This window comes from Drosophila subpulchrella, chromosome 2R (assembly GCF_014743375.2).
Source record: "Drosophila subpulchrella strain 33 F10 #4 breed RU33 chromosome 2R, RU_Dsub_v1.1 Primary Assembly, whole genome shotgun sequence".
Taxonomy (NCBI): domain Eukaryota; kingdom Metazoa; phylum Arthropoda; class Insecta; order Diptera; family Drosophilidae; genus Drosophila; species Drosophila subpulchrella.
Window position 1 is genome coordinate 8,339,735 of NC_050611.1, and position 18,739 is coordinate 8,358,473.

The 18,739-nt window shown below is 42.6% G+C and overlaps 3 protein-coding genes across 3 annotated transcripts; all 3 read right to left on the reverse strand.

The window, feature by feature from the left end:
* Positions 1-659: 659 nt before the first annotated feature.
* LOC119549707 (lipopolysaccharide-induced tumor necrosis factor-alpha factor homolog) lies at positions 660-4,084 on the reverse strand. The gene is made up of 3 exons (XM_037857934.1): positions 4,025-4,084; positions 1,435-1,571; positions 660-762 (listed from the first exon to the last, which is right to left on the reverse strand). The coding sequence occupies exons 1-3, from the start codon at positions 4,082-4,084 to the stop codon at positions 660-662; spliced, it is 300 nt and encodes a 99-aa protein (XP_037713862.1).
* A 136-nt stretch (positions 4,085-4,220) lies between these two features.
* LOC119551366 (lipopolysaccharide-induced tumor necrosis factor-alpha factor homolog) lies at positions 4,221-5,046 on the reverse strand. Its single transcript, XM_037860688.1, has 3 exons — positions 4,880-5,046; positions 4,501-4,633; positions 4,221-4,439 (listed from the first exon to the last, which is right to left on the reverse strand). The coding sequence occupies exons 1-3, from the start codon at positions 5,010-5,012 to the stop codon at positions 4,337-4,339; spliced, it is 369 nt and encodes a 122-aa protein (XP_037716616.1). The 5' UTR covers positions 5,013-5,046; the 3' UTR covers positions 4,221-4,336.
* Positions 5,047-13,783: 8,737 nt separating this feature from the next.
* LOC119551365 (lipopolysaccharide-induced tumor necrosis factor-alpha factor homolog) lies at positions 13,784-14,636 on the reverse strand. The gene is made up of 3 exons (XM_037860686.1): positions 14,464-14,636; positions 14,081-14,213; positions 13,784-14,019 (listed from the first exon to the last, which is right to left on the reverse strand). The coding sequence occupies exons 1-3, from the start codon at positions 14,594-14,596 to the stop codon at positions 13,917-13,919; spliced, it is 369 nt and encodes a 122-aa protein (XP_037716614.1). The 5' UTR covers positions 14,597-14,636; the 3' UTR covers positions 13,784-13,916.
* Between the last annotated feature and the right edge of the window lie 4,103 nt (positions 14,637-18,739).

Consider the following 18,739-nt stretch of genomic DNA (forward strand, 5'->3'; position numbering starts at 1 on the left):
TAGATTTAAACATGTTCTTCGGCTTATACGTATTTTATTTCATAATTCCTTATTCATAAACTTTATCAGTTATTTTTTTTTATTCCATCTCATCTTCGAAGCAAGTTTTAATCGGATACTTAGCTATTATATAGGGAATATCAGCTCTCTGTCAGTATTCACACCATTTTCGCTGCGCAGTATTTAGAATCCCCTAAGCACTGAGTCCTGTGAGCTGTGAATAATTACTTGTTGTACTTAAGGGATATTAAGTTAGAAGTGTATGAAAGCAAGTCAACTTATTGCAATACACTACAAATTCTCATACGGGGTGTCACAGACACCCAAGTTTTGGGGGAAGCTTGTATTGATGCTTACGTATGTACATACACTTTCCCTGAAAATATTTCCCGAAAATATTCCAGTGACACCCCTGATCATGAAAACCATTTTTCTAAATCCCAGTAAATGTCATTCGTTTCTTCCTTGAATCTTTTTATTGCTGTGCTAAGGATACAAAAGCTTAAGTTGGTACAACAATGTTTTGCGTGCTATCAAAATATTGCGTATTAAGGAATGTAAGAGAGGTAACAACGGAGTTTAAAGATGGTTTGGATTGCATTTCGTCACGCCTGCTGGCCGCAGACCACGGAAAAGCAATGACTTCTGCCATAAGTTTCTTAACGCTCGTAGGTGCCTATAAAAGCGTTACAGGATGGACAGTGATGGTCGGCGTTCCGGGCGCATTGGGTGCAGTAGAGGCAGCAAGCACAGGGCCAGCAGCTATAAACAATATAAGAAATAAAGTTGTTATTATTACCACGTAATCTACATACCAACAAGATTTGGTTGGTAAAATTTACCAATGCAGATAGTTCAGTAACCATACAAAATTGTACTTTACTATTTCAAATAGTTGCATATGTATTTGTTTTTACTTTGTTTTTAGTTAAGACACTATTAACATAGTTGCGTCTACTTTGTCTTTAACATTTATTCACACCAGCTGGAAGTCACTTTTAAAAAGTGCAATTTGAAAATGTTTCTTTTTAATTTGCTTATAAATACAGTGACGCATCAATAAATTGAATTTATAAGTTTATCAATTTAAAAGGTATATAAATACTATAAAAAAAATTCAGTAACTATATTTTTTGGGTATGATAACTATAAAAATAGTTATTTAGCTGCAATTCATGGGTTGGGTCCAATGTACCCTTTTTTATAGTTACCTAACTATTTTTTTTAGTAACCCTTATGTTTGAGTGTTAAGTAAGAGTATCTGCTTAATGGGTGAAATTGACAATTCGATGGTTGCGGTCCGTTTTAGTTTTATATTGGTCAGTTTAACCAGTCAATTTTTGTGTGTGTATATATTCTATTCAAGTCAAGTTATTGATAGATCACTTTACAGATAAGCAGGGTGATATGAAATATTGAGAAGACTGAGCTTACCAGGTGAGGCACATGATCAGAGCTATGATGTGCGTCTTAGTGGAGGCCTTCGGCTCTGTACGGGTGGTGACCTGTTGGCGACAACTGGGGCAGACCACGTTGCAGGGCTCCGGACCAACGGGAAAGTTTATTTTAATCTAGGCGATTGACTTTAACCAAACATTTGTTTTATGATCTTCCTTATTTTAACAGTAAACATAAGAAACCCCAATGTACATCTGTTAAAAACAAATTAACAAATCCACACAAAACTATTTACTCGCAGTTCATTTTGCAATGTAACACTGTTCGAGTTTTAGATTCTGAATACCACGAATCGCCATAGACATGATTGTTTACTTGTTTATACTTATAATTTAAAGATATTTTGTATTCAATGTAAATTGTACATATTATAAGACCAATTTCATACTTTGCCAAATTCAATAAAATTTATTGAGGTCAAGACTATTGTGATGTCATGCATAAAAAACTTCATTGGAAATTTTGTCAAAAAATGTTGACGACTTTAACTGAGTGTTCCGATTCCCCTTGGACAAATTGTGATGTGATGTGAAGTACAAAATTCTTCAAAATTTTACACTTAAATAAAAATACAACAATGTTAAATGATATTGCCAATACTTAATATTTATTTTTTATGCTCTGAAAAAAATTAATTTTTATTGAAAAGTATAGTTATTAAATGATAAACAGCAATTAAATAACAGTTAGTTACTATTGCATTTATGCACCTTTTAAAACTGTAAAAGCTTTGTTTGTATCTCTTGAGTTATTAAATAATATTGCGATTGGCATGATTATTGCATCTTGATTAATATAGAACATAATCCATATAGTCATTCAGGCTCAAAATAATTGAAGCCATTAACTGTTGATTTCACGTTCTTTGGGAATTTTGTGGTGTGTGGCACAAGCTCTTAATGGCCTCATAAAATTAAAAACACATTTTTATCAGCGGTGCGAAGTGCTTTTAACTATTTCCGTAGCATATAAATACATATATACATTGTATATAGACGAGAATTTGGAGATAACAATATATATACACATTTTGCCAAAAATAGTAAATAAATAAATAAATAAATAATATACACAACATTCAACATTGGCTTATGGGTTGACATTTTATTTTAAGTACCCATTTTTTTTATTAATCTTTTAAAAAGCATATAAGCATCCTCACCCCCTAACTGTTCGAAACAATTATCACTGCGAATTCGCAAGAGCTTATGTGCATGAAAAATAACGATTCGGTCAGCATTGTAATAGAATTTCACAGTTGCGACTTTTGCTTTAAAAATAAACCACATTTGTTAAGGATTTCCAATACAAAACAAGGAAGAACGCTATAGTCGAGTACCTCGACTATTAGATACCCGTTACTCAGCTAAAGGGACCAAAGGGAAATGGAGATATGCAAGCAGCAAAGCGAGATTGAAATGCGCCACCTATCGGCGGTAGACAGATTTAAGCGTTATGGGCGTTAGAGTGGGCGTGGCAAATTTTTTTTTGGGTCAATCGATAGGTATTGCCGAGACCAATACAGTTCAGTTAAAATTTTGTATCTAGCATGAAAATTGTGGGCGCCACAGCCTTGGGCGGTTTGTGGGCGTTAGAAAGGGCGTGGTATATTTTCGTAACAAACTTGCGCTGCGGAATCTAAATCTGTGATCCCAATTCTCTATCCTTGATAGTTTCCGAGATATCCACGTTCATATTTACGATTTTTTGAAGTTTGTGGGCGGTTTGTGGGCGTACAAGTGGGCGTGGCAATTTTTGTTTTGAGTCAATCGATAGGTATTGATGAGATCAATACATTTCATTTAAAATTTTTATTCTAGCATCAAAACTGTAGGAGCCACAGTTTTGGGCGGTTTGTTGGCGTTGGAGTGGGCGTGGCACTCTGCTAAAACAAACTTGCGCTGCGTAAAAAGCTCAGGAATCTGCACGCCAAATCTCAATAGCCTAGCTCTCATAGTTTCCGAGGTCTCAGCGTTCATCCGGACAGACTGACGGACAGACGGACAGACGGACAGACGGACATGGCTAGATCCACTCGGCTAGTGATCCTGATCAAGAATATATATACTTTATGGGGTCGGAAACGCTTCCTTCTGCCTGTTACATACTTTCCGACGAATCTAGTATACCCTTTTACTCTACGAGTAACGGGTATAAATATATACAGGGTACCACAGAAATCACTTGGGTTATGATATCACTTTAATATGTAAGTTGTTTTATTTTACACAGTACTTTCTAATGAAGAAGTCCAGGGTATTAAAACACTAGCCTTTTTATAAACTAAAACTAAATCTTGCTATTTTTCTTTTTAAGTAGAGAGCTAACCCAAGTATGGGCAATTTTTTTTCTCTTTCAGACAAACCATAACCTGAAACTCGATTTGATTTTACGGCAACTAATTTTGTCAGGCAGATAGCCAACTATCCCCTTAACAGGCAATCGAGAAAACGGAGATACGACTTTTATTATATACAAATTCAACAGTGAGTCCTGAATATTTTTATCTAACTATGGTCGTTCTGTTCCATTGGATCCATCAAAAAAAAAATTAATTGGTTCTTACCAATTTTTTCTCCGATGGTTTTTGCTCAAGTTCTGGATACCCGAGAGTTTCACAAGTCATAACGGAAGGTGTGATTATTTATTTTAATTAAATATACAAATATGCATAATATAATTTTTCACAATATAAACTGGGCTTGTTGCAATGGGTAAGTATCCCGGTGTGCTAAATCTGATTTCGAAGATCAATGGTGGAATTTTATTGAGAATACAGGGTTTTTTGCATGACGTCAATATTTATATATGTACTTGAACAAATTATATTTGCTCTTTTGAGATTTATCTTTGTAACATTTGGTTTTCGGGTGGGCTTCTAGTTCTTGTATGTGCCCACATAGGCTCCACAGCTACTGCAGGTGTGTTTGGCCGACTGGCAGGAGTCGGTGCAGTAGGGAATGCAGCAGCAGCAAATGCCCCTGAAAAACCAGATAGGTGGTATTACTTAATTGTCTAAGACAGCAAACTTGATTCACATACCCCACCAAGCAGATAAGGAGGGCCAGCAAATGGGTTTTGGTACTTGGCTCGAACTCGACCTTCGTTTCCCTACGGACTCCGCAACTCGGACACGTGGCCATGGATGGTACACCACCCAACACATTGGGGGGTGCTGGAAGAAACCAAATAGATTTGATAATTTCGTATAGTACAAATATTATGTAGAACCAATACTGATAGAGGTCTTATCATATTTTATGAACCATATACTTGATCTCAAAGCATAATTAATCCACATATAGTATGTCAAAATTCTATTTTCATATGATATTTCTCAATATCAACTTGGTCTTCGTAATGTTTTAGACTTCGCGTAGGTAATGTCCATTTAATAAGGTATGTTTTTGTTAGTAATTACCCTGCATTATCTGAGGTTGAGTCAAAATCGGCTGGGGCTGATGCAAATTAGGGTAGACCTGGGTGTTGTCATAACAGGGCGGTGCCTGGGGAGCATGATTTTGCAGCTGGTCGTACGGGAAATTCTTCTCCATTATTCGCTTTATTTTTTTCCGACCGAAGTGCTACGCGGTTGAGTTCAGGCAGTCGACTGAAGTGATCTCCGCAGACGGGACCAAAAAATTCGTTTTCTGTCCGTTCCTTCCATTTGCGATAGTGAATTTCGTATAGCCAACGATGCGCTTACTAAGCAATTCCCGACCAAAGCTATGTGTAGATTAGAACATGTTCTTCGGCTTATATGTCTTTTATTTCATAATTCCTTATTCATAAGCTTGAGCAATCATTGTATCCGTTACTCGTAGAGTAAAAGGGTATACTAGATTCGTCGGAAAGTATGTAACAGGCAGAAGGAAGCATTTCCGACCCCATAAAGTATATATATTCTTGATCAGGATCACTAGCCGAGTCGATCTAGCCATGTCCGTCTGTACGTCTGTCCATCTGTCCGTCTGTCCGTCTGTCCGTATGAACGCTGAGATCTCGGAAACTATAAGAGCTACAATACTGGGATTAGGCGTGCAGATTCCTGAGATTCCTGCGCAGCGCAAGTTTGTTTCAGCAGAGTGCCACGCCCCCTCGAACGCCCACAAATCGCCCAAAGCTGTGGCTCCTACAGTTTTGATGCTAGAATAAAAATTTTAGCTGAAATGTATTGTTCTCATCAATACCTATCGATTGACCCAAAAAAAGATTGCCACGCCCACTTTAACGCCCACAAACTTCAAAAAATCGTAAGTATGAACGTGGATATCTCGGAAACTATCAAAGATAGAGAATCGGGATCTCCGATTTAGATTCCGTAGCTTTGTACGCAGCGCAATTTTGTCACGCGAATATGCCACGCCAACTATAACGCCCACAAACCGCCCAAACCTGTGGCGCCCACAATTTTCATGATAGATAAAAAATTTTAACTGAAATGTATTGGTCTCGTCAATACCTATCGATTGATCCAAAAAAAATTTGCCACGCCCACCCTAACGCCAACAAGGCTTAAATCTGTCTTCCGCCGGTAGGTGGCGCATTTAAATCTCGCTTTGCTGCTTGCATATTTCCATTTCCCTTTGGTCCCTTAAGCTGAGTAACGGGTATCTGATAGTCGAGGTACTCGACTATAGCGTTCTCCCTTGTTTTTTTTTATTCCATCCCATCTTCGAAGCAAGTTATGACCGGATACTTTGCTTTTATATAGAGAATATCAGCTCGGCTGAGGAACGTGTGAGATGGTTCCAAAGTCGCCTAGCTGGGGCAGCCGAGCGGGTCGCAGGTTGCGGATAGCGGACGACCTCTATCGAGGCCAACTGTGAATAAGCTGGTGGGAGAAGTCAAACACGGAATCGAGGACGGAAACCGCAGTAAATCGCCTTACCCGGGCATCGCGGATCTCTGCCCGGGCGGACTTTTTCCCTTCTCCGCAACTCGTGGGACGAGTTATGGAACATAAAAAGCAAACTAACAACACAACACAAAACACAGAGATGGGAACTCTCAAAAAACCCATGGATAAGCTGAACACTGGTTCCACCATCCATACCAGCACGGTTCCGAAAGGGCCGCATCCCAAACTGGAGATGACGGGTGGCAGAAAGCCAGCCACAAACGCCTCCGCGACTCTGCGCTCACACACTAGGAGCACCGTTGCCATACCTTCGCCTGAATGGTTAAAAAAGGTAGAGTGGGCAAGGAAGGTGCTTCCTAACTACGGGCAGGACTCAGGCGAAAAGGCAGCGATCCCTCGAACTACCCGGACCATCGGCGAAGAGATCTAAGATCCAGCCATCGGTCTCGTTCGCCGAAATCACGAAGAACCGTGTCCTACTCGGCCTAATTGAGAGGGGAAATCCGGAGGGCAGGATCCCCAGGAACAAGTGGAAGGCAGAGGAGTCCCACCTTTCCCTCATTTGCCTGCGCATGGTACGGGAGAAGCCAGGCACCTCGCCCTGCTGCATGGACGGGGGATGGTACCAGGGCAGCGTCAAGGTGGTGGCCTGCGACGGTCAGCGGTCGGCTGACTTGTATAAACAGGCGACGAGCAAGCTCGGTGAGGTCTACGAAGGGGCGAACATCGCCGCGCTAGACTGGTGCGATGTCCCCAGTAGACCCCGAGCCAGGATCTGGCTTCCAGCAGCGATCAAGGCGCCGGTGGACATCCTCTTCATGTTGCAAGAATGCAACCCGCACCTCCCCACGAAGGACTGGAAAGTCGTCAAGGTGGAGGAGCATGAAGTGGACGTCAACCAGGCGGTGTTGGTCCTGAACAAGGAGTCAGTTGCTCCGATCGAGACTGCTCGAGGAGTGCTGAACTTCGGGTTCAGTGCGATACACATCAAGGTGTATAAGGGCGACTCCAACGCCGCTAGTAGCTCTGCCGGCAACCCAGCCGAGCAGGTGCTTGCTGAGGAGTTGGAGGCACCTGGTGGGCCGGAGGACGGCTACTCCACCGATTCGTCGCTAAGCAGAGAGATGCGAGCGCTCGGACCTCAGCGATACAGAGGAGGCCGACGTCACTGTGGTGGAGGTTGAAGCCGCAGATGTCACTAAGACTTCTACAAATAAACCTTCACCACAGTAAAGCAGCGTCTGCTGCACTTCTGCTTCGCCTGACCGAAGGCGGAGCCGACCTAGTCCTTGTACAGGAACCTTGGGTTGTAGGAGGCAAGGTTGCTGGACTAGGAACAAAGGAATACAAGCTTATGCTTGACCCCAAAGAAGGTTAAATTCGAACCTGCATATTAGCCAAAAGGCATCTTAGTATATTTCTACTTCGCAATTACAGCAACGGAGACAACACCGCAGTAAGCCTGGAGCTGCAAAGTGGCTCTATAAGGGTCCTACCGGCCTACTTGGCCTTTAAAAAGGAAAACCCCCCAGATGCGCTGGTCAAAGGACTGGCAGAGGAATGCGAAAAGCTCAGGAAAGGTTTGGTAATAGGCTGTGACGCCAACGCCCATCACACCCAGTGGGGTTGCCCAAACAACAACGACAAAGGTGAGTCTCTTTTCGATTTTGTTCTAAATTCGAACCTATTCTTATGCAATAGGGGCAATGTCCCTACATTCATAACTAAAGCTTGCCAAACGATCATAGATCTAACTTTGGTACCAGATTCACTCGTAGGCGCAGTCAAAAACTGGGCAGTCTCTGACGAGCACTCCTTTTCGGACCATAGATTCATAGAAACTGTATTGTCCCTTGATTCGCCCTTGCCGGTCAGCTTCGCTAACCCCAGACGAGCCGACTGGCACAGGTACAAAGAAGTTCTGACGAATATCCTCCCCATGGAACCGTCAGAAAGCATCACAAACCCACAGGAGCTGGACGAAACAGTATATATATGCAACACTGCCTTCAAGGTGGCATGCCCCACAGATAAACCAAGGGGAAGGAAAAAACCCCCCTGGTGGACCCAACAACTATCAATCCTCAGAACCAACTGCAGATGCCTGTTTAACAGAGCAAAGGCGGGAAATGAGGACACTAACTGGCTGAACTACAAGTATGAACTAGCCTCTTACAAAAAGGCCATTAGAAGAGCAAAACGAACGGCATGGCAGACCCTCTGCTCTGACATAGAAAAAACAACTGATGCCGCAAGGCTCTGGAAAATACTCTCTAAGACAGCCGCGCCTTTGGGCTATCTTCAAAAAGCAAATGGATCATGGTCGGACTCCAGTAAGGAGTCCTTGGACCTGCTCCTAGACGCTCACTTCCCGGGGAGCCAACAAGCAGGTCATCCTCCTGAAAGAGGAGCAGTAGAGGGAATCGAATTAGATCCACTCCTATCAGACCGCAACATGAAATGGTCCATTAATAGTTTCAAACCATACAAATCGCCGGGACCGGACGGGATAACACCGGCTCACATCCAACAAGCAGGACAAATAGCCATAAACTGGTTGAAAAAAATCTTCCAATCCATCCTGGCGGTAGGAGAACTACCAACAGCATGGCAAGAAACAAAGGTGGTGTTCATTCCCAAGGCAGGGAAGGCCACTCACACCACAGCAAAGGATTTTAGGCCAATAAGCCTAACATCATTCCTGCTTAAGAGCTTTGAAAGAATGATAAGCCTACACATAAGGGCCACTGTAGACCCGACACAAATATCAGAAGCACAGCACGCTTACACCAAAGGTAAGTCAACCGAATCGGCGCTACACTTGGTGGTAAGCAGCATCGAGAAATCACTCAGCATCAAGGAATACACACTGATCGCCTTCCTGGATATAGAGGGAGCCTTCAATAACGTGCTCCCCACTGCTATAACAGAATCTCTCACTGAAATAGGGGTTGAGCCGCCAATGGTGAGGCTAATCCATAAATTGCTGATAAGCAGAATGGTCACAGCCACACTAGGGACCTCAACCCGGACTAGACTAGTGAACAGAGGCACCCCGCAAGGAGGTGTACTATCAGTACATCGCAGTAAATAAACTACTGCGGATTCTGGAAGGAGGAGGTTGTAAGGTCGTGGCATACGCAGACGACGTCGCCCTCATCTTTAATGGAAAATATCCACAAACACTTTGCGATCTTATGACCGCTAAACTTAAAATACTATCGGAATGGACGATAGCGAACGGACTCGGGGTAAGTCCCTCGAAAACGGAACTTGTTCTATTTAAAAATAGGTACAAAATTCCACAACTTAACCCACCCATTATAAAAAATTGTAATCTCTTTTAGCGATCACGCCAGGTACTTGGGGTTAGTACTAGATAAGGGCCTCAAATGGGGCTTAAACAACCAAGAGAGAACCAAAAAAGCGACCATTGCACTTTACTCCTGTAAAAAAGCAATTGGGCTAAGATGGGGCATGTCCCCTAGAATAGTCAACTGGATATACACAGCGGTAGTCAAGCCAATCCTACTGTACGGAGTGGCTCTGTGGTGGACCGCCTTGCACAAACAATGCATACTGACTCCCCTAATCAAAGTACAGCGAATCGCGGCTTTGTGTATTAGTGGAGCCCTTCGAACCACCCCGAATGAAGCGCCGAATGCGATTTTGAACCTCCCTAGCCTGGACTTAGCAGGCATGGAAAGGGCCGAATCGGCAGCTATTCGATTGAGGAACACAGGGCAGTGAAAAGCCCAATTTTATGGCCATGCTAAAATTCTCCAGCATGATAAATCGATTCCGAAGATCACGGATCTATTCAAATCCATTGAATATAGTCACACACCCTTTGAGGCCCTGGTTCCTGATAGAGAGCAATGGGAGCAGGGCCGACCGGGCAAGACGGACGCAATCTGTTTCTATACAGATGGCTCCAAATTAGAAGGACAAGTTTGCGGAGGTGTATACTCCGAACAATTAGACATCAGGAAGTCCTTCAGGCTCCCGGACCACTGTAGCGACTTTCAGGCGATGGTCCACGCTATAAAAGAAGCACTATCCTGTTTAGGGAACTTTAGCCTCCAGAGAGGACACCTAAACATATATAGTGACAGCCAAGCGGCTATTAAACCGATCTACTCGACAAACACCAACTCCCGTACAATAGCAGAATGTCGCAGATCTCTCCACGAGATGGAAAATCAGTTTACTATCAGCCTAATATGGGTTCCGGGTCACCGGGACATCGTAGTCAACTTCATAGCGGACGAATTATCCAGGCAGGGCACCACCAAGCCTCTCCTCCCAGGAGAGGAGAATGTTGGTATGCCCATGGCTACTTGCAAGCTAAATATAAAAAACTACTTCAACACACTAGAGAACACCCATTGGCAAAACGCACCACAGTGTCGTATCTCTCATCAGACATGGCCTGTGATAAGCAACAAAAAAACCTCAGAGTTACTCAAACTTAGCCGCACACAGTGTGGCATGTTGATTCGAGCTCTTACAGGCCACTGGCTTGTTGGCGCACATGCCGGCAGGCTAAAAGCCCCGCAAAATGATTTCTTCAGAAGCTGTAGGGATGAGGAAGAAGTGGAAACGGTAGAACACCTTCTCTGCTTCTGCCCAGCCCTATGCAGACTCAGACTGAAACACTTAAGAAGTCCCTTCATCGACGATCCTACCGAAATATCGGAGATTAATCTCAAAAACATAAGTGCCTTTACTAAATCTTCCGGGTGGAAGACATGCTGATCAGCTTAACACAGGCTGAAACTACTAGAAACGGGACCCTAGAGAAGGGAAAAACGAGATCATGCGGTATCATAATGGACCCATTGGGGTCTAAGTGTGTCGGACTATAGTCCGTACTTTACTATTTAAAATGGTTGCACATGTATTTGTTTTTACTTTGTTTTTAGTTAAGACACTATTAACATAGTTACGTCTACTTTGTCTTTAACATTCATTCACACCAGCTGGAAGTCACTTTTAAAAAGTGCAATTTGAAAATGTTTCTTTTTAATTTGCTTATAAATACAAGCTACAGTGACGCATCAATATATTGTATTTATAAGTTTATCAATTTAAAAGGTATATAAATACTATACAAAAAATTCAGTTACTATATTTTTTTGGGTATGATAACTATCAAAATAGTTATTTAACTGCAATCCATGGGTTGGGTCCATTGTACCCTTTTTTATAGTTACATAACTATTTTTTTTAGTAACCCTTATGTTTAAGTGTTAAGTAAGAGTACCTGCTTAATGGACCGTTTTACTTTTATATTGGTCAATTTAACCAATCAATTTTTGTGTGTGTATATATTCCATTCAAGTCAAGTTATTGATAGATAACTTTACAGATAAGCAGGGTGATATGAAATATTGAGATGACTGAGCTTACCAGGTGAGGCACATGATCAGAGCTATGATGTGCGTCTTGGTGGTGGCCTTCGGCTCTATACGGGTGGTGACCTGTTGGCGACAACTGGGGCAGACCACGTTGCAGGGCTCCGGACCAACGGGAAAGTTTATTTTAATCTAGGCGATTGACTTCAACCAAACATTTGTTTTATGATCTTCCTTATTTTAACAGTAAACGTAAGAAACCCCAATGTACACCTGTTAAAAACAAATTAACAAATCCACACAAAACTATTTACTCGCAGTTCATTTTGCAATGTAACACTGTTCGAATTTTAGATTCTGAATACCACGAATCGCCATAGACATGACTGTTTACTTGTTTATACTTATAATTTAAAGATATTTTGTATTCAATGTACATTGTACATATTATAAGACCAATTTCATACTTTGCCAAATTTAATGCAATTTATTGACGTCAAGACAATTGTGATGTCATGCATAAAAAACTTCATTGGTAATTTTGTCAAAAAATGTTGACGACTTTAAGTGAGTGTTCCGATTCCCTTTGGACAAATTGTGATGTGATGTGAAGTACAAAATTCTTCAACATTTTACACTTAAATAAAAATACAACAATGTTAATACTTAATATTTTTTTTTTATGCTCTGAAAAAAATTTATTTTTTGTACTCTTTGTCTTAAAAAGTATCGTTATTAAATGATAAACAGCATTTATGCATCTTTTAAAACTGTAAAAGCTTTGTTTGTATCTCTTGAGTTATTAAATAATATTGCGATTGGCATGATTATTGCATCTTGAATAATATAGAACATAATCCATATAGTCATTCAGGCTCAAAATAATTGAAGCCATTAACTGTTGATTTCACGTTCTTTTGGAAATTTGTGGTGTTTGGCACAAGCTCTTGATGGCCTCATAAAATTAAAAACACATTTTTATCAGCGGTGAGAAGTGCTTTTAACTATTTCTGTAGCTTGTAAATACATATATACATTGTACATAGACGAGAATTTGGAGATAACAATATATATACACATTTTGCCGAAAATAGTAAATAAATAAATAAATAATATACACAACATTCAACATTGGCTTATGGGTTGACATTTTATTTTAAGTACCCATTTTTTTATTAATCTTATAAAAAGCATATAAGCATCTTGACCCCCTAACTGTTCGAAACAATTATCACTGCGAATTCGCAAGAGCTTATGTGCATGAAAAATAACGATTCGGTCAGCATTGTAATAGAATTTCACAGTTGCGACTTTTGCTTTAAAAATAAACCACATTTGTTAAGGATTTCCCATACAAAAATATATACAGGGTATCACAGAAATCACTTGGGTTATGATATCACTTTAAAATATAAGTTGTTTTATTTTACACAGTACTTTCTAATGAAGAAGTTCAGGGTATAAAAGCACTAGCCTTTTTATAAAAGTCTAGCTCAAGCCATTTATCAATTGATTTTTGAAGAAGGACAAACAGATGAAATCCAATATTTTTTGAGGTGAAGTTTTCTTACGGCTTTTTAACTTTTTTCTGAAAGATATAAAGTTAAGAAAATAGGTTTTCCATCCGTTCAAAGTATATTGATTTTCTAACTAAAACTTGCTATTTTTCTTTTTAAGTAGAGAGCTAACACAAGTATAAATGGGCATTATTTTTTCTCTTTCAGACAAACCATAACCCGAAACTCGATTTGATTTTACGGCAACTAATTTTGTCAGGCAGATAGCCAACTCTCCCCTTAACAGGCAATCGAGAAAACGGAGATACGACTTTTATTGTATACAAACTCAACAGTAAGTCCTAAATATTTTTATTTAACTATGGTTGTTCTGTTCCATTGGATCCATCAAAAAAAAAAAATAATTGGTTCTTATCAATTTTTTCTCCGATGGTTTTTGCTCAAGTTCTGGATACCCGCAAGTTTCACAAGTCGTAACGGAAGGTGTGATTATTTATTTTAATTAAATATACAAATATCCATAATAGAATTTTTCACAATATAAACTGGGCTTGTTGCAATGGGTAAGTATCCCGGTGTGCTAAATCTGATTTCGAAGATCAATGGTGGAATTTTATTGAGAATACAGGGTTTTTTGCATGACGTCAATATTTATATACTTGAACAAATTATATTTGCTCTTTTGAGATTTATCTTTGTAACATTTGGTTTTCGGGTGGGCTTCTAGTTCTTGTATGTGCCCACATAGGCTCCACAGCTACTGCAGGTGTGTTTGGCCGACTGGCAGGAGTCGGTGCAGTAGGGAATGCAGCAGCAGCAAATGCCCCTGAAAAACCAGATAGGTGGTATTACATAATTGTCTAAGACAGCAAACTCGATTCACATACCCCACCAAGCAGATAAGGAGGGCCAGCAAATGGGTTTTGGTACTTGGCTCGAACTCGACCTTCGTTTCCCTACGGACTCCGCAACTCGGACACGTGGCCATGGATGGTACACCACCCAACACATTGGGGGGTGCTGGAAGAAACCAAATAGATTTGTTAATTCCGTATTGTACAAGTTGTATATAGAACCAATACTGATAGAGGTCTTATCATATTTTATGAACCATATACTTGCTCTCAAAGCATAAAAAACCCACATATAGTATGTCAAAATTATATTTTCATCATATACATCTTTCTCAATATGAACGTGGTCTTCATAATGATTTAGACTTCGCGTAGGTAATGTCCATTTAATAAGGTATGTATTTGTTAGTACTTACCCTGCATTATCTGAGGTTGAGTCAAAATCGGCTGGGGCTGATGCAAATTAGGATAGACCTGGGTGTTGTCATAAGAGGGCGGTGCCTGGGGAGCATGATTTTGCAGCTGGTCGTACGGGAAATTCTTCTCCATTATTCGCTTTATTTTTTTCCGACCGAAGTGCTACGCGGTTGAATTCAGGCAGTCGACTGAAGTGATCTCCGCAGACGGGACCTAAAATTCGTTTTCTGTCCGTTCCTTCCATTTGCGATAGTGAATTTCGTATAGCCAACGATGCGCTTACTAAGCAATTCCCGACCAAAGCTATGTGTAGATTAGAACATGTTCTTCGGCTTATATGTCTTTTATTTCATAATTCCTTATTCATAAGCTTGAGCAATCATTGTATCCGTTACTCGTAGAGTAAAAGGGTATACTAGATTCGTCGGAAAGTATGTAACAGGCAGAAGGAAGCATTTCCGACCCCATAAAGTATATATATTCTTGATCAGGATCACTAGCCGAGTCGATCTAGCCATGTCCGTCTGTACGTCTGTCCATCTGTCCGTCTGTCCGTCTGTCCGTATGAACGCTGAGATCTCGGAAACTATAAGAGCTACAATACTGGGATTAGGCGTGCAGATTCCTGAGATTCCTGCGCAGCGCAAGTTTGTTTCAGCAGAGTGCCACGCCCCCTCGAACGCCCACAAATCGCCCAAAGCTGTGGCTCCTACAGTTTTGATGCTAGAATAAAAATTTTAGCTGAAATGTATTGTTCTCATCAATACCTATCGATTGACCCAAAAAAAGATTGCCACGCCCACTTTAACGCCCACAAACTTCAAAAAATCGTAAGTATGAACGTGGATATCTCGGAAACTATCAAAGATAGAGAATCGGGATCTCAGATTTAGATTCCGTAGCTTTGTACGCAGCGCAATTTTGTCACGCGAATATGCCACGCCAACTATAACGCCCACAAACCGCCCAAACCTGTGGCGCCCACAATTTTCATGATAGATAAAAAATTTTAACTGAAATGTATTGGTCTCGTCAATACCTATCGATTGATCCAAAAAAAAAATTTGCCACGCCCACCCTAACGCCAACAAGGCTTAAATCTGTCTTCCGCCGGTAGGTGGCGCATTTAAATCTCGCTTTGCTGCTTGCATATTTCCATTTCCCTTTGGTCCCTTAAGCTGAGTAACGGGTATCTGATAGTCGAGGTACTCGACTATAGCGTTCTCCCTTGTTTTTTTTTATTCCATCCCATCTTCGAAGCAAGTTATGACCGGATACTTTGCTTTTATATAGAGAATATCAGCTCGGCTGAGGAACGTGTGAGATGGTTCCAAAGTCGCCTAGCTGGGGCAGCCGAGCGGGTCGCAGGTTGCGGATAGCGGACGACCTCTATCGAGGCCAACTGTGAATAAGCTGGTGGGAGAAGTCAAACACGGAATCGAGGACGGAAACCGCAGTAAATCGCCTTACCCGGGCATCGCGGATCTCTGCCCGGGCGGACTTTTCCCCTTCTCCGCAACTCGTGGGACCAATTATGGAACATAAAAAGCAAACTAACAACACAACACAAAACACAGAGACGGGAACTCTCAAAAAATCCATGGATAAGCTGAACACTGGTTCCACCATCCATACCAGCACGGTTCCGAAAAGGCCGCATCCCAAACTGGAGATGACGGGTGGCAGAAAGCCAGCCGCAAACGCCTCCGCGACTCTGCGCTCACACACTAGGAGCACCGTTGCCATACCTTCGCCTGAATGGTTAAAAAAGGTAGAGTGGGCAAGGAAGGTGCTTCCTAACTACGGGCAGGACTCAGGCGAAAAGGCAGCGATCCCTCGAACTACCCGGACCATCGGCGAAGAGATCTAAGATCCAGCCATCGGTCTCGTTCGCCGAAATCACGAAGAACCGTGTCCTACTCGGCCTAATTGAGAGGGGAAATCCGGAGGGCAGGATCCTCAGGAACAAGTAGAAGGCAGTGGAGTCCCACCTTTCCCTCATTTGCCTGCGCATGGTACGGGAGAAGCCAGGCACCTCGCCCTGCTGCATGGACGGGGGATGGTACCAGGGCAGCGTCAAGGTGGTGGCCTCCGACAGTCAGCGGTCGTCTGACTTGTATAAACAGGCGACGAGCAAGCTCGGTGAGGTCTACGAAGGGGCGAACATCGCCGCGCTAGACTGGTGCGATGTCCCCAGTGGACCCCGAGCCAGGATCTGGCTTCCAGCAGCGATCAAGGCGCCGGTGGACATCCTCTTCATGTTGCAAGAATGCAACCCGCACCTCCACACGAAGGACTGGAAAGTCGTCAAGGTGGAGGAGCATGAAGGGGACGTCAACCAGGCTGTGTTGGTCCTGAACAAGGAGTCAGTTGCTCCGATCGAGACTGCTCGAGGAGTGCTGAACCTCGGGTTCAGTGCGATTCACATCAAGGTGTATAAGTGCGACTCCAACGCCGCTAGTAGCTCTGCCGGCAACCCCCGCCGAGCAGGTGCTTGCTGAGGAGTTGGAGGCACCTGGTGGGCCGGAGGACGGCTACTCCACCGATTCGTCGCTAAGCAGAGAGATGCGAGCGCTCGGACCTCAGCGATACAGAGGAGGCCGACGTCACTGTGGTGGAGGTTGAAGCCGCAGATGTCACTAAGACTTCTACAAATAAACCTTCACCACAGTAAAGCAGCGTCTGCTGCACTTCTGCTTCGCCTGACCGAAGGCGGAGCCGACCTAGTCCTTGTACAGGAACCTTGGGTAGTAGGAGGCAAGGTTGCTGGACTAAGAACAAAGGAATACAAGCTTATGCTTGACCCCAAAGAAGGTAAAATTCGAACCTGCATATTAGCCAAAAGGCATCTTAGTATATTTCTACTTCGCAATTACAGCAACGGAGACAACACCGCAGTAAGCCTGGAGCTGCAAAGTGGCTCTATAAGGGTCCTATCGGCCTACTTGGCCTTTGAAAAGGAAAACCCCCCAGATGGCAGAGGAATGCGAAAAGCTCAGGAAAGGTTTGGTAATAGGCTGTGACGCCAACGCCCATCACACCCAGTGGGGTTGCCCAAACAACAACGACAGAGGTGAGTCTCTTTTTGATTTTATTCTAAATTCGAACCTATTCTTATGCAATATGGGCAATGTCCCTACATTCATAGCTAAAGCTTGCCAAACGATCATAGATCTAACTTTGGTATCAGACTCACTCGTAGGCGCAGTCAAAAACTGGGCAGTCTCTGACGAGCACTCCTTTTCGGACCATAGATTCATAGAAACTGTATTGTCCCTTGATTCGCCCTTGCCGGTCAGCTTCGCTAACCCCAGACGAGCCGACTGGCACAGATACAAAGAAGTTCTGACAAATATCCTCCCCATGGAACCGTCTGAAAGCATCACAAACCCACAGGAGCTGGACGAAACAGTATATATATGCAACACTGCCTTCAAAGTGGCATGCCCCACAGATAAACCAAGGGGAAGGAAAAAACCCCTCTGGTGGACCCAACAACTATCAATCCTCAGAACCAAATGCAGATGCCTGTTTAACAGAGCAAAGGCGGGAAATGAGGACACTAACTGGCTGAACTACAAGTATGAACTAGCCTCTTACAAAAAGGCCATTAGAAGAGCAAAACGAATGGCATGGCAGACCTTCTGCTCTGACATAGAAAAAACAACTGATGCCTCAAGGCTCAGGAAAATACTCTCTAAGACAGCCGCGCCTTTGGGCTATCTTCAAAAAGCAAATGAATCATGGTCAGACTCCAGTAAGGAGTCCTTGGACCTGCTCCTAGACGCTCACTTCCCGGGGAGCCAACAAGCAGGTCATCCTCCTGAAAGAGGAGCAGTAGAGGGAATCGAATTAGATCCACTCCTATCAGACCGCAACATGAAATGGTCCATTAATAGTTTCAAACCATACAAATCGCCGGGACCGGACGGGATAACACCGGCTCACATCCAACAAGCAGGACAAATAGCCATAAACTGGTTGAAAAAAATCTTCCAATCCATCCTGGCGGTAGGAGAACTACCAACAGCATGGCAAGAAACAAAGGTGGTGTTTATTCCCAAAGCAGGGAAGGCCACTTACACCACAGCGAAGGATTTTAGGCCAATAAGCCTAACATAATTCCTGCTTAAGAGCTTTGAAAGAATGATAAGCCTACACATAAGGGCCACCGTAGACCCGACACAAATATCAGAAGCACAGCACACTTACACCAAAGGTAAGTCAACCGAATCGGCGCTACACTTGGTGGTAAGCAGCATCGAGAAATCACTC